The sequence below is a fragment of the Ranitomeya variabilis genome, chromosome 5 (assembly GCF_051348905.1).
Source record: "Ranitomeya variabilis isolate aRanVar5 chromosome 5, aRanVar5.hap1, whole genome shotgun sequence".
NCBI classification, from domain to species: domain Eukaryota; kingdom Metazoa; phylum Chordata; class Amphibia; order Anura; family Dendrobatidae; genus Ranitomeya; species Ranitomeya variabilis.
This window is the reverse complement of record NC_135236.1, coordinates 270,226,228-270,241,509: the sequence shown is the minus strand read 5'-3', so window position 1 is coordinate 270,241,509 and position 15,282 is coordinate 270,226,228. Positions and strand designations below refer to the sequence as shown.

General features: G+C 42.9%; 1 protein-coding gene across 2 annotated transcripts in view; it reads left to right on the top strand.

The window, feature by feature from the left end:
- The window catches only part of CHKB (choline kinase beta), a 39,592-nt gene that overhangs the window by 11,848 nt on the left and 12,462 nt on the right, over positions 1-15,282 (top strand). The window contains exons 5-9 of one of the 2 annotated variants that reach the window (XM_077264292.1): positions 766-870; positions 5,200-5,258; positions 7,229-7,316; positions 9,535-9,643; positions 11,708-11,805. In XM_077264292.1, the coding sequence (XP_077120407.1) occupies positions 766-870; positions 5,200-5,258; positions 7,229-7,316; positions 9,535-9,643; positions 11,708-11,805 (459 nt within the window). The remainder of the gene's footprint in view (positions 1-765; positions 871-5,199; positions 5,259-7,228; positions 7,317-9,534; positions 9,644-11,707; positions 11,806-15,282) is intronic. The other variant, XM_077264293.1, reaches the window with a different exon arrangement.

Sequence of the window (15,282 nt, the reverse complement as noted above, 5' to 3'; positions counted from 1 at the left end):
AATGGCGTAGCGAGAAAATTCAAAACGCCAGAAATACGTATGGGAGATCAAATCAACGTGTCTGCACCAAAATGGTATTAAAAAAGTCAGCTCGGCACGCAAAAAATAACCCCTCACCCGACCCAAGATCACAAAAAATGGAGACGCTATGGGTCTCAGGAAAATTGCACAATTTAATTTTTTTTTTATTTATTTTTTAGCAAAGTTTAGAATCACCACTTACATAAAAAAAATTAAATAAAAAAAAATAACCTAGACATGTTTGGTGTCTATGAACTCGTAATGACCTGGATAATGGTCAGTTTTAGCATTTAGTGAACCTAGCAAAACAAAAAACAACTGTGGGATTGCACTTTTTTTGCAATTTCACCGTACTTGGAATTTTTTTTCCCGTTTTCTAGTACACGACATGGTAAAACCAATGGTGTCGTTCAAAAGTGCAAGTCGTCCCGCAAAAGATAAGCCCTCACATGGCCATATTGACGTAAAAAAAGTTATGGCTCTGGGAAGGAGGGGAGCGAAAAATGAAAATGCAAAACCGAAAAAAGCTCCGGTCATTAAGGGGTTAAAGAACCGGTACCACTGAAAACTGCTGAGCTTTTACCTTGGCTGGTGACTTGCACTGTATTAGTAGTCGTGCGATGCTTTCTGCTGTGGATTTTAGCTCAGATTATATCGTGAGACTTGACCGGTAATCCACTGTATTTGCATTAGCACATCACTACCGTCTTGTAACTGCCTCGTGTGTAATGCACTTTCTTCTAGATACATGTCTGAGATTTCTACTCTATCGTTCACGCGAGCAGCCCTGGTGGAGAAGTTCAACAAGTTGAAGAGTTTTCACTTAGAGGAAGAAATGAAAAGTCTTAAGTAAGCCCTTGAAAAGTTGTTTTATAAAAATGGCTTGAAGAAGGCAATGGAATATTTCTGGTCATGCCTTATGTCCATGAATTCTGTACCTAACCAAATACAATGCTTGGGACTATCACTCAAAGGGAACCGGTCACACTAAAAATGCCAGACAGTGTGTCGGCTACATGTTATGTGGCAGGAAGACCTGAGGAGATTGTAGAAAAGGTTTAGCCAAACTTGCAATTTATTAAAGATGTACTCCCATGAACTATTTTTTTTTTTTTTTGTCCTCCTGTATCTGTGTATATTATGTATGTACTATAGTGTAGTATATTAATATTCTCCCTTACTGTCTCTGGTGCCCTGCGCTGTTCCTGTCCTTTTCTAAGTGACCTCACCGCTCTTCAGACTCTCGGGCGCACGTTGCGCTCTGTGTGACCCGGAAATGGCTTTTACAATGTAAGCCTATGGAGCGTCACAGCGAGACTTGCGGCTCACTCATAGGGTGAACGGAGCGTGTAAAGCGCTGTTGTGTGACTCGGAGGAGGAGCGAAGTCATGCTTGATACCTGAGACAGTGGTTAGGAAGTATAGTAACCATCCGACACTACAGGTTAGGGGAGGCAGACGTTCATGGGAGTGCGTGTTTGATTCTAACCTCTACTCACTCTGGGCTTTTGGAAACCTACTTGGTGGTTGACCACTGTCTCTACATAATGATTGACAGTCTCTTATTGATTTATAGTCGTGCCCATTTCGGCTTAGGAGTCCAGTGGGTGGATATACTCAATTTAGGCTAGGTTCACATTTGCCGTTGAGTAGAGTAGGGATTGGTGTGCACTCAAGGTCACTGTAGAAGCGTGGTGCTGGTAAAACGGACCGTGGTGGTCCCTGAAATAGCAAAAATTCACCGCACACTCTAATGGAATGATTTGCAACCATCTGTGGAATTTTATTTTAGACAAAGAAAAGAAGTGCCAAGTTACAAAAATTGGTCCAAAACCCAGTAAAGTAGAGACACCCGACGTTTCGACCTTCCCTGGTCTTAATCATGGGGTTTACTAAAAGACAAAGGGTAAACAAATAAAGGACATGTACATATATATAAGAAAATTAGGACATACAGAAAAAAACAATATAACAATAATAAAAAAAAATAATTTCTCAAGGTGCAAATGGCACAAATAGAGTTGCAACCAGGTCTAATACATTAGTCGATATCTAGCTACATAATACAGAGCCATATGAATAGGAATAAGGTAGGGAATAAGCCATACAGTATCAACAAATTTATGAGCATGCTTGAGTCCTAAAGAGGTAGGTGTAGGCCATAAAAGACCTAGGAGGTTCCAATAATAAAGAGAACCAACCAGGAAGCAAGGACAAGGGAAATAATTCAAAATAGCATTTGTATGGTAAATACCTTGGGTTTAAAAGGAATAGGGAATAGCCGTATATAAGCTTCCATGCTAGAGAATATGGTAGAGAAACATATTGTAAGAAAAAGGTCTCCAAAGGATTTCCAAGATCTTATTCAGTAGTGGTAGCAGGTGGGGCAATTATCAAAGTATAAAAAGTGATTTTTTTTTATTTTTTTTGCGATAAATACTGTGACGTTTTGCTTGAAATAAACATGTTAGTGATGCAATGTGCATCACTAACAAGACATTGGGGGTAGTTTAATAGCAAAAAAGGACCTGACAGGTTCCCTTTAAGTGGATTGAAACTTAAGAAAGATGATTTCCACTTATGTGCTATTTGGTTTTATAACTACCGCTACATCTGAAACTATTTAAGGTCTGTTTACCTGGACCGACCAGCGGCACGATACAACTGCCAATCAGTAAACTTTTACTGATCAGCGGTCATTTAAATGCCTGGTTACACAGGCAGACCAAAGCCAATGATGCACACTGAGCGATCTGAAAAAATTAAACTAATTCTGTCAGCATGTTTTTATTATGTAATCTGACAGCAGCATAATGTAGGGGCAGAGACCCTGATTCCAACATTATATCACTGTTTCTTTGCTGCATAGCTCGGAATGTTCGGCTTCGTATAACCTCACTGACGCAACTAATTAGCAGCTTACTGTCAATATAAATTGTTACAATCAGTAGTTGGACTACGAGACAAAAGGCCAGGTGTACTGTAGTGATAATGTTATGCTAGTAAAACACTGGTTTTATTTAAAATGCAAAACACCACTTAGCTAGGGACACATCACTGGAATCGGGGTCTCTGACCCTACAACACTCTCTTCTCTCAGATTAAAAGGCAAAACCCCTCTGACATTCCTTATAAATGTTTACTACTTTTAAAAATTAGCCAAAAGACCCGTCGTTTAACTCTTTTAGAAAAGAAATGTTTATGTTGTGCTCTGCTTGCATATGCTTCTTTATGGGCTTATGACAGGTCACTGATCCCTGGGTGACCTACCCCCTATTTTACATGCTGCATATACTATTTGATTTTACTGTTGATAAAATTCTTGATATTCAGTATTGTTTTTAATAACTTTAATACTGTGGTTATTTGTGAGGTTTAGAAAAAAAAAAGTACATCCTGAAAACGGGCGCCTGCGCAGTAGCATCTATCACTTACCGATAGATGTAACTGCGCATGCGCAGCCGACTTCATTTTGTTGGAGAAAAATTTTTTTTTTTTTTGCTGCAGAAAATGGTGGTAGCAGTAGCATCTATCGCTTGCAGACCGATGCTACTGCGCAAGCGCCGCCATTTTGCTGCAGCTAAAATTTTTTTTTTTTTAATAAATACGTACTAACATCTATGCGTAAGAGATGCTACTTCACTGGTGCCATTTTTCTGGATGTAAATTTTCTTTTTTTTCTAAGCCTCACAATAACTGCTATATTATAGGTATTATCAACAATATTCCATATCAACACTATTATATGCAGAATGTAAAATATGGGGCAGGTCACTGAGGGATCAGTGTACCTGTCACAATACCATAGAGATGCATATGTAAGCCGAGCACCAGATGAAGACACCAACCCCCTCCCCCGGCTACTGGAGTATGAGAATCTCGTTAACTGACAACTACAAATAAAGGTTAAACCAGTTACGGGCTGATATTGATAGTCTGGGAGGGGGCCAATATCCATGGCCCCTTCCTAGGCTAAGAATATCAGCCCTCAGCCGCCCCAGAATTGGCACTTGGCCTCCGCCGCTCTTCCCACTTGTCTTGATATGGGGTAATAGTATTGGGGTTGATGTCGGCCTTTTAATTGTTAGCTGACATCCAGCCCAGGGGTTAGTAATGGAGAGGCATCTATAGGACGCCCCATTACTAACCGCATAGTCAAATGTAATAAAGACAAACACAGAAAAGACCTTTATTTGAAATAAAAACTCTCCAACCATCTTTTACCTATAAATTAATATAAAAATAAAAACACCAAGTAATCCTCACCTGTCCACAGATAATCCTTCTGTGATGATGCTGTCCCATGAAGACCTCCTGCTCTGCTATATCCGGATGGTTTGTGGAGCTGTGGCATGATGCCACCGCTCAGCAGCCAGCCGGAACACGCTGAGACCGCAGCTTGAGAAAGCTCGTGCAGCATCTAGCACTTATGTGAGTAAGGTCCCCGAGTTCATAACCGATGAACCCCAGTCTCCTTACTGACGTCACAGCTCTCATCATGACAATTTTCTGTACGATACAGAGGATTACTGTATGTAAAAGGTGATGTTAAAAATGCACTGCAGCCGCATGCTACTTAGTAAGAATCGTATTGTACTCGTCCTCTTCCTTTTCAGAAACGACATCCGACCTAATTTATTTACGCTGATGAGTGTGATCCTTAATTCAGGTGGTCAAACACGATCGGGCCAGAATTCACATCAATAATACAAGAACATTCATGTGGAATTTCGTCCAAGACTAAATTATCTTTGGATTCTTTTGGTTATGTGAAAGTGATGCAAGCAAGATTGTAAGCTTGCGAGCAGGGACCTCACCCCTAATGTCACTGTTTAAATTGTCTTAACTTGTACTGAATTTATTGTCTGTACATGTCCCCGCTTAATTGTAAAGTGCTGCGGAATATGTTGGCGCCATATAAATAAAAATTATTATTAAGCATCACCCCATATGGTTTCCATAGTTGCCTGTGGTAATGTGATTTTGAGCGAGAACTCTGAGGATACTACTTTATGTTCACATGTGGCAAATTTGTGTTATTGCAGTCCATGCCGTACATCTGACTGGTGAAGATTTTTCAGGATATGTGTAGACCTCTGATGAGCAACGCAGACAGACATTTGTGCTGAAGATCTGCAGACCTTTACTGACTCTTCCCTGTGTTCTCTTATCTTTCCAGGGTTCTGCTGGAGTCTACACCATCTCCTGTTGTGTTCTGCCACAATGATGTTCAGGAAGGTAGGTGACCACTAGCCTCTTCTAGAATGGAGATGAAATGCAGCAAGTTGTCGGAGCGGATTTTCATAATGTATATTGTTCAGCAGCTGGGAAACTAGAAACTAACCAAGAGCCCTTTCTATGATGAAGACTATTTCTCAATACTTCTTCACATAAGCGAACATATTTTAGTGTCAAGAAATTGCTTGAAACAACTGTTCTAAATTCAGTTTTTGCAATCTTCTAGAACTTCTCATTGGAAGACATTATTATTTGAAATCTGACATGCCAAATTAATATTTAGGGCTCTCATTCATCTGCGGAACTAAAATTGCTCTGATGCTTATCTTGAAAATTAGGGCGAGTGTCATGCGAGTACAATACAATTTTTCTCCAGTACCATCTGTATGACGTTAAAAACACATTGCATACAAACATCAGCCTTTACATACTGTTAATCTGCCATTTTAAAGCTAGTTTGCAAACTAATAAAGCAATGATTATAAAGCAATGATATTTAATGTCAAAAGCCCCTTACATATAATAGACTAGCACCCTTTTTAGCCCCTTTCATGTGGCACTAAAGGGTATTTAGCCTTATTAAACCTATTCATTTTAAAAAATTAAAAAAATGGCGTGGAACCCCTCTTATCTATATATAATCGTCTAAGGGACACTTCCGTCTGTTTGTCTGTCTGTCACGGAAATCCCGCGTTGCTGATCAGCGACGGGCACAGTCCGGCCACAAATTCGCCCCTTCCTACTCTGTCAGTGCCCCCCTCCAGTTAGCGCTCACACAGGGTTAATGGCTGCGTTACACCGCGTTATGCTGCGGTGTAGCGCAGTCCGTTAACGCTGCTATTACCCTGTGTGCCTATGCAGCATCAATAGTAAAAAGATCTAATGTTAAAAATAATAATAATAAAAAAAAAAAAATCATTATATACTCACCTTCCTGCGCCTTTCCCACTCCTCGCGACACTCCGGGCCATGCATTGCGGTCTCGCGAGATGATGACGTAGCGGTCTCGCGAGACCGCTACGTCGTCATCTCGCGAGACCGCAATGCATTCTTGGGACCGGAGCGTCGTGAGGAGCATCGCTAAACGTCTCACCTGGATCCGGGGGCCGCCGGAAGGGGAGTATATAACTATTTTCTATTTTAATTATTTTTTTTAACAGGGATATGGTGCCCACACTGTTATATACTGCGTGGGCTGTGTTATATACTGCGTGGGCTGTGTTATATACTGCGTGGGCTGTGTTATATACTGCGTGGGCTGTGTTATATACTGCGTGGGCTGTGTTATATACTGCGTGGGCTGTGTTATATACTATGTGGCTGTGCTATATACTATGTGGCTGTGTTATGCAATATACATTGCATATTTATATGCAAATGAGAACGAGCTCTTACCCTGACAATAAATTGCCTGGGGTTCCCATACATGTTAGACTGTTGGCTGAACCCGTCAATGCACATGCTATTTTGTAATGTGTATTTTGGCCACACAGCTTGTACATGAGCAGGCTCCAACTAGCCACAGGTGAGTCCCCAGTGGTCCTCTTCGCAGTAGTGGGCCCCCACCCTTCTCTATAGGCAGTAGTTGGTACAATACACTGGTTTCCGAATATACGGGCAGCATCTCATCATCCATCCCAATACACTGTGTATAATAGAAGCAGAGGTAAAATGATGAATGAGGGGGGCAGGTAACTGAACAGGAGGCCCCCAGAGTCGATGTAACTTGGTGGGCCCTTGGCACCAGAGCCCAACACTGTACATGAACTTGGTTGCCTTCTAGGATCTCACGCTTTCTATATAAAGGTGCATAGATCTTCAACATTCTGGTTACAATATGATTGTGCCCATAGATTGTCAGTCAGTGACACTTCTGTTATTCAGGATATCCATGTGGCTTAGACTTTGATCCGATACCTGTAAAGAATGCCCTTTCTACCTAAAGTCACTGATTTGTCTTTCTCTGATAGGAAATATCCTGCTTCTGTCGTCCCGTACCTCCCACCCATCAGATAAACTCATGCTCATTGACTTCGAGTACAGCAGCTACAATTACAGGTCAGGAAAGTCCGCATGAGCTTGTTTTCTCAAATATTTTGTAAAAGACCGTCTTTAGACAACCCCTTTTAGCACGAAAATGCTACATAAAGGGAGTGAGACCTCTCTTAGTGTGCTCAGGCCTTTGTTTTGTTTTGAATAGTCACAACCATTAATAAATCTAGGGAGTGGGTAAAAGTAGGAAGACCTCTGACTACTGAATCCGAAGCAACAGGCAGCACCAGTCAGGTCCCTGGTCCGTGTGTGGCATTGCAGCTCGCTCCATTGAATGAAGTGCAGTGCCAAACACCGCATGTGGACGAGTGTGGTGCTGCCGGGCAAGAAAGCCATGTATTTCTAACCGAATACAATCCATTTAATTAAATGAAGCTGGAAAGACTGCAGGTACAGCTTTGTTCTACTTAAGGTACCGTCACATTAAGCGACGCTGCAGCGATAGCGACAGCGATGCCGATCGCTGCAGCGTCGCTGTTTGGACGCTGGAGAGCTGTCACACAGACCGCTCTCCAGCGACCAACTATGCCGAGGTCCCCGGGTAAGCATCGGGTTGCTAAGCGCAGGGCCGCGCTTAGTAACCCGATGTTTACCCTGGTTACCAGCGTAAAAGTTAAAAAAACAAACAGTACATACTCACCAGCGCGTCCCCCAGCCTCTGCTTCCTGACACTGACTGAGCTCCGGCCCTAACAGCACAGCGGTGACGTCACCGCTGTGCTTTCACTTTCAGTTTAGGGCCGGCGCTCAGTCAGTGTCAGGAAGCAGAGGCTGGGGGACGCGCTGGTGAGTATGTGCTGTTTGTTTTTTTTAACTTTTACGCTGGTAACCAGGGTAAACATCGGGTTACTAAGCGCGGCCCTGCGCTTAGTAACCCGATGTTTACCCTGGTTACCAGTGTAAAATATCGCTGGTATCCTTGCTTTTGCTGTCAAACACGGCGATACACGGCGACCTAGCGACCAAATAAAGTGCAGACCTTCTAGCAGCGACCAGCAATTTCACAGCGGGATCCAGATCGCTGCTGCGTGTCAAATACAGCGATATCGCTATCCAGGTCGCTGCAACGTCACGGATCGCTGGCGATATCGCCTAGTGTGACGGTACCTTTACACTGGTAGTCCAGCTCCCGGCACATCAATATGTGCCATCACAACAAGGTTTGCTATGCCTCCAGGCGCAGTCTCAAGATCATGGAGCAGATTAGTAGGGTCGGACATGGCCGCAGTAGGGAATCAAATAAAGTGGCACAACTTTTCATGAATTAGATGAGCGTAGCCATGCCCAGGCTGCGCCCATTTGAGAAGTTGGCCCGGACTGGCGTGAAACCACCAATAGTAGTTAACATTTTTTTTTTTTTTTGGCAACATCTGAGTTGCATGGAAAGTTTGCGACTTAAGGTGTTTTACATAAGAAAACGGGGCTCGATTTCATAAAGGTGCTTACGCCAATGTTTGTGCACAATTTTCCAACAGATTCGCCAAAATGTATCATGGCGTACAACAAATTGCCAACTATCTGTATTGGGATCTGTTTACTCTGCTCTAATCTTCTGAAAGAGTTTAGTACCTGCTTCTAAGGGTACCGTCACACAGTGCAATTTTGATCGCTACAACGGCACGATTCGTGACGTTCCAGCGATGCATTTACGATATCGCTGTGTCTGACACGCTACTGCGATCCGGATCCCCGCTGAGAATCGTACGTCGTAGCAGATCGTTTGAAACTTTCTTTCGTCGTCTAGTGTCCCGCTGTGGCGGCATGATTGCATTGTGTGACACAGGTTGTATACGATGTGCGCACAGTAACCAACGGCTTCTACATCGCAAATACGTCATGAAATTATCGCTCCAGCGCTGTGTATTGCAACGTGTGACCGCAGTATACGACGCTGGAGCGATACTTATACGACGCTGCAACGTCACGAATCGTGCCGTCGTAGCGATGAAAATGGCACTGTGTGACGGTACCCTAAGAGCTGAGGCTTTTCCTTAGTTTGTCCCTGTGCCTTACCTGTAGATAAAACTACTTATAGGTCTGGACAGCATCACGATGCCTCGGGGAGTCCTGCTTATTGCCAAGAGTAGGACTGTAATGTCCACGTTGGTTAAAGCCTAGGAGAAAAGTTCCGTCCCTTCTGTGCTAGACTGTTGCTTCTGTGTATTTGTTTGACATTTGCCATTTTTCATGGTATACTTACCGCCATTTCTCTTTTCTGTCCTCAGAGGATTTGACATGGGAAATCACTTTTGCGAGTGGGTATATAACTATCAACATGATGAGTGGCCTTTCTACAAAGCACAACTGAGCAACTACCCCTCGCGGGAGCAGCAGGTATCTGTTAGATCTTCCACTAGATATGTGTACAAGTTGCATCTGGAGAATTGTACTATTGTATCACGTCCAAAAAGCTGGCAGCAGCACCAGAAAACCCTCACTGCTTGCAATGTGAGGATTCACAAGTCTGCAGTCACATAGTGACATATAGAGAGACTGCAGACTTGTAGATGAAGACTCATTAATGACCCATGAAGTACATATTCGTCATTGACCCATGAAGTACATATTCGTTATTGACTCATAAGGAATGTATTAAGCCAGTTCAGAAGCTAAACCCACTCTATATACTGAGCGGATGCCAGCCGTGTTACATGGCAGACGACATGCAGCGGCTGGAGCTTATTTCAATTGTCGTGGTTTAACCATTTCAATGCCGCTGTCACTCACAAAATTAGCATTGAAGTTATGTCAATGCCATGGGACACGTGCGCACCAGCTCATGTCTGCCCCAGCGCATGATCGCGAGGAACCTGCTGAAGGCCCCTGTAAGGCCATCTTGTGTTTTCATGTGAAGTTTAGCCACATGCTGAGCTTGATAGGAGAACCGCTATTTTTTCTATGTACCGCAATACCAGAATACTGCGGTATATAGTATAAGCAATCAAACACTTGCAGGTAGAAGTCCACTACAGGGACTAAAAAATAAAGCAAAGATGTGAATGGTGGAAATGCTATATCTATGTATGTATGCATATGTGTATGTGTGTATGTATATATGTGTGTGTGTGTGTGTGTGTGTGTGTGTGTGTGTGTGTGTGTGTGTATAATATATGTGTTTAATGCCGAAAACATTACAAATAAAACGACGTGCCGCTACACTTCCCCAGGACAGCCATATTTACCACAAAATGGTGTCCATATAAATCAGCTCTGCACAGAAAAGAACACACAAACCCTTGCCCAACTCCATGGGCAGAAAAATGTTTTTGTGTTTTTTTTCGTTGTATATATTATTTAACTTACTTTGTGTTGAAAAATAAAACAGGCCCAGGTTGCTATCGCTGTAATCTTATTGACCTGGAGAATCCTGTTGCCAGGTCCCTTTCACCGCACGATGAACGCCATAAAACAAAATATATAAACCAGTGCAACATAACAATTTGTTTTTTTTCCTTGTAGTTTTACTTCACTTGCATTTAAAAAAAAAAAAAAAAAAAAATGTACACACCTTTCTGTATATCATATGGTAAAATGAATTTATAACGACAACTCTTCTATTAACCATATTTTTTTTTTTTTGGTGGACTCGACAAGTAAAGCTAGGAAAAAATTAAGTGTGGAAAATTCTCAGGTTAAGGACTTAAAGGAAGCCTGAGGGATGGCTGATGCTCTGCCCATGGTTCAGGCGGCATCAGTGATCGGCTACCTTACTGAGCCTGGTATACATCAGTGTTTGAGTGTAACTAACATGGCTGCAGTAACGGAGCCGGTGTGTGATTTGTGCTGCCTGTGGCTTGGACAGCATGACTCTACCATCAGGCTCTCTCTTAAATGAGCTCCATATGTACACAGCTTTACAGGGTCTTTGTATGCAGCTGAGTTCAGTATGTCATCTCTAAGGCTACGTTCACATTTGCGTTGTGCGCCGCAGCGTCGGCGCCACAACGCAAACAAACGCAGCAAAACGCATGCACAACGCTGCGTTTTGCGCCGCATGCGTCCTTTTTTTCATTGATTTTGGACGCAGCAAAAATGCAACTTGCTGCGTCCTCTGCGCCCAGACGCGGGCGCCGCAGGGACGCATGCGGCGCAAAACGCAAGTGCGACGCATGTCCATGCGCCCCCATGTTAAATATAGGGGCGCATGACGCATGCGGCGACGCTGCGGCGCCCGACGCTGCGGCGCACACCGCAAATGTGAACGTTACCTAAGTATCAAGCTCCTAAGCAAACGCCCCACAGTGGCTGTAGAGGGTTTGGATCACTTTATAAAAGGGTCTATTTAAATCATTGGTGTTTAGCTTTCCATGCAAATTATTCAGCACCAAATTTCAATCTGTTTACACCTTTTTATGGTTTAGTTCATTTATTCATCATTTACTATTGTCATTTCCTCAGCTTCACTTTTTCCGATCTTATTTGTTGGAAATTTGCCCAGAACTTGGTGAGGAGGAGCGGTGTGTTCAAGAGGCTGCCATGGTTATTGAGGTGAACCGGTAAGAAGGCTCCGCTTTATATCTGGTATTCCTTTAACTTCTTCTTTTCCTGTAGGTAGAGTATTGTGAGGAGTCTTGGTTCATGGAATAGTGATTGTAAGGTTGGGGTCACACCAGCGAGAGCATCAGATGCATATGACTATAAGACGCACCGGGCTATAAGGCGCACCCAGGTTTTAGAGGTGGAAAATAGGGAAAAAATATTTGAAGTAAAAAAATGTGGTAAAATATTTAATAACATACTATTATATGTGGTGTTATTATATATAACACAGGTCAACAAAAAAAATTTTTTTTTCTGGTGTCCAAAATATTTTAATGAATTTGGGGTATTTTTGGGGTGCTGATTCTGAATATGCTATCAGTTTTGCCAGATTGGCTCAAGTTTTTGACATTTTTGGTATCTTATTTATAGCACTTGTTGGTAAATGCGACGCATCATCTCATTAATTTCTTTGGATTAGTACTTGAACTGAGCAGTTCTCAATATAGTTTTGTGTTAATTAGTGTTCTAAAAGTTTGTTCATAGCTTGATTTTTGCACTAACTTTATGTTGTTGTCTGTTTTCCAGTGAAAAGCATGAACTCATCAAGAAGAAGTTGTCTTAACGATCCAGACTCATTCTGTTACATTTGTGGTGAATACACACTGCCAAAACATAGAAGAAACATAACAGACTTCGTAAAAAAAGTGTATTTTGCCTATTTTGGGGTTATGCTTGGGGACCAAGACAAGTTTTGGGCACCACACATAGTGTGCAAAGCATGTATCGAATTATTACGAAAATGGAGCAAAGGACAAAGAAAAAGCTTCAAATTTGGTGTTCCAATGGTGTGGAGAGAGCCAAAAAATCATCATGATGACTGTTATTTCTGTGCAGTGCAAGTGCAAGGATTCAATAAGCATAAGAAACGAAAATGGGAGTAACATGGAATCTGCAAGAAGGCCTGTCCATCATTGTGAAGATGTGCCTGTACCTGTGTTTACCATAAATAACAGTCATCATGATGATTTTTTGGCTCTCTCCACACCATTGGAACACCAAATTTGAAGCTTTTTCTTTGTCCTTTGCTCCATTTTCGTAATAATTCGATACATGCTTTGCACACTATGTGTGGTGCCTAAAACTTGTCTTGGTCCCCAAGCATAACCCCAAAATAGGCAAAATACACTTTTTTTACGAAGTCTGTTATGTTTCTTCTATGTTTTGGCAGTGTGTATTCACCACAAATGTAACAGAATGAGTCTGGATCGTTAAGACAACTTCTTCTTGATGAGTTCATGCTTTTCACTGGAAAACAGACAACAACATAAAGTTAGTGCAAAAATCAAGCTATGAACAAACTTTTAGAACACTAATTAACACAAAACTATATTGAGAACTGCTCAGTCCAAGTACTAATCCAAAGAAATTAATGAGATGATGCGTCGCATTTACCAACAAGTGCTATAAATAAGATACCAAAAATCTCAAAAACTTGAGCCAATCTGGCAAAACTGATGACATATTCAGAATCAGCACCCCAAAAATACCCTAAATTCGATGAAATATCTTTGGCACCAAAAATGCTGTTGACCAGTGTAATAGTATGTTATTATGTTGGAAGCTGCGGGACCAGTGTGGTGTCTGTGAAGTACTATATGAAGATGCTGGAGGGTGAGTATAAGAATAGGGGCACAAGGCTTATATTGAAAGCACCACTCCAGCACTGCAAAATAACACTGGAGTGCTGCTTTAAAATCCCATGGGAGAACTATAACTCCCAGCATGTCCTGCAGATCCTATGACATGCTGGGAGTTATAGTTCACCAAAGGAGTGGCAGAGTGCTTTATTGTGTTTTGTAAAGCCTAACCTCTTAATTGTGGCAGCCAGCCACACTGTGGTGAGGTAAAAGCATCCCATGACTGCACAGAGCCCTCCCTCTTGTTGCCTTTCCACAGCACAGGTTATAAGAGGAAGCCTGCAGATTCTAGTGGGGAGTCAGAAGGACCTGTGATGATGTCAAGAAGAGGGAGGGCTTTGAGCTGCCATGTGGTGATCCAGCCCGCCCACTTCTGACATCACACAGGTCCTCCTTGTGCACAGCGTTCAGCACAGCCCAGGCAGGTATGCAGCGATCTCCTCTCCCCTGGCCCCTGCTGCTGCTGCCTCCTCCTCCCTTGGACACACAGATCTCCCCAGCTGCTGCAGGAATCCAGTGCTGAGGAAACCATGTGTGTCCCTGCTTAAGTGGAGTATTCACTTGCTGCTCCCAGCTCATCGCTCAGCTGATAGGTGGGCGGGGAAGCAGCTAATAAATATTCACTGCACTTAATCATCGGGATCACAGGGTTTCCCCAGCGCTGATTCTGGGCAGTGGGGACATTTTTCTGCCTCCTGAAGAGGGATAACAGTGCGATCCCACTCGCTGCTGCCCCCCTCCCGACATGCTACATCACTACCATAAGACGCACCCACACTTTCCTCCCAAATTTGGAGGAAAAAAAGTGCGTCTTATGGTCAGAAAAATACGGTACTAATGACCCTCGGCTCCTGCCCGGCTGCGAGCGTGATCCGAGTGTCAGCGCTCTGTGCTCCTTTCTCATGTGAGAATTGCAGCACAGCTGCAGAGAAGACTGAGAAAGTAATTTCTTCATCTCCTTCATTGCCGGCGTCCACGGGAATCGCACTTTATTTAGACGATACCTGAGTGCAGTGCGATGTTTCACGCTCACCCATAGACTTGTATAGATGAGTGCAATCTGATTCTCAGCTGCAATGGCAGCATCGGCATGAGAAAATAAACGAGATGTGAGCTGCCCCATTGTTTAAAATTGAGCCGAGTGCAATTCGATATATATATATATATATATATATATATATATATATATATATATATATATATATATATATATATATTTTTTTTTTAAATTATTGGATTGCACTCCCCCGATTACATTGCATGTGTGAACGAGCCCTTAGGCTGACAACTGCATTTTGTGCCATGGAAAGCAGGGAAGAACCCATTTTTAAAACACTGGGGGGTGTAGTGCAGCCATTGATCAGGTACTGTGCTATGTTTTCCATTATAATTTGAGGCGATGACCTAGTCTAAGTCTGTTTCCCGTACCAGTGACTGGGAGTAGGATTACTCAGTCTATTCTCTGTTAGGCTACTTTCACACTAGCGTTAACTGCAATACGTCGCAAGTGCGTCGTTTTGCCGAAAATACGCATGCAGCAAAAGTTCTTGCTGGATACGTTTTTTCGTCATAGACTAACATTAGCGACGCATTTGCGACGCATTGCCAAACGTTGCGTCCGTTTTGCAACGCTTGGGCGTGTGGTAGCGGACCGTCGGGAGAAAAAAACGTTATATGTAACGTTTTTTGCTCCCGACGGTCCGCTTTTTCCGACCGCGCATGCGCGGCCGGAACTCCGCCCCCACCTCCCCGCACCTCACAATGGGGCAGCGGATGCGTGGGAAAAATGCATCC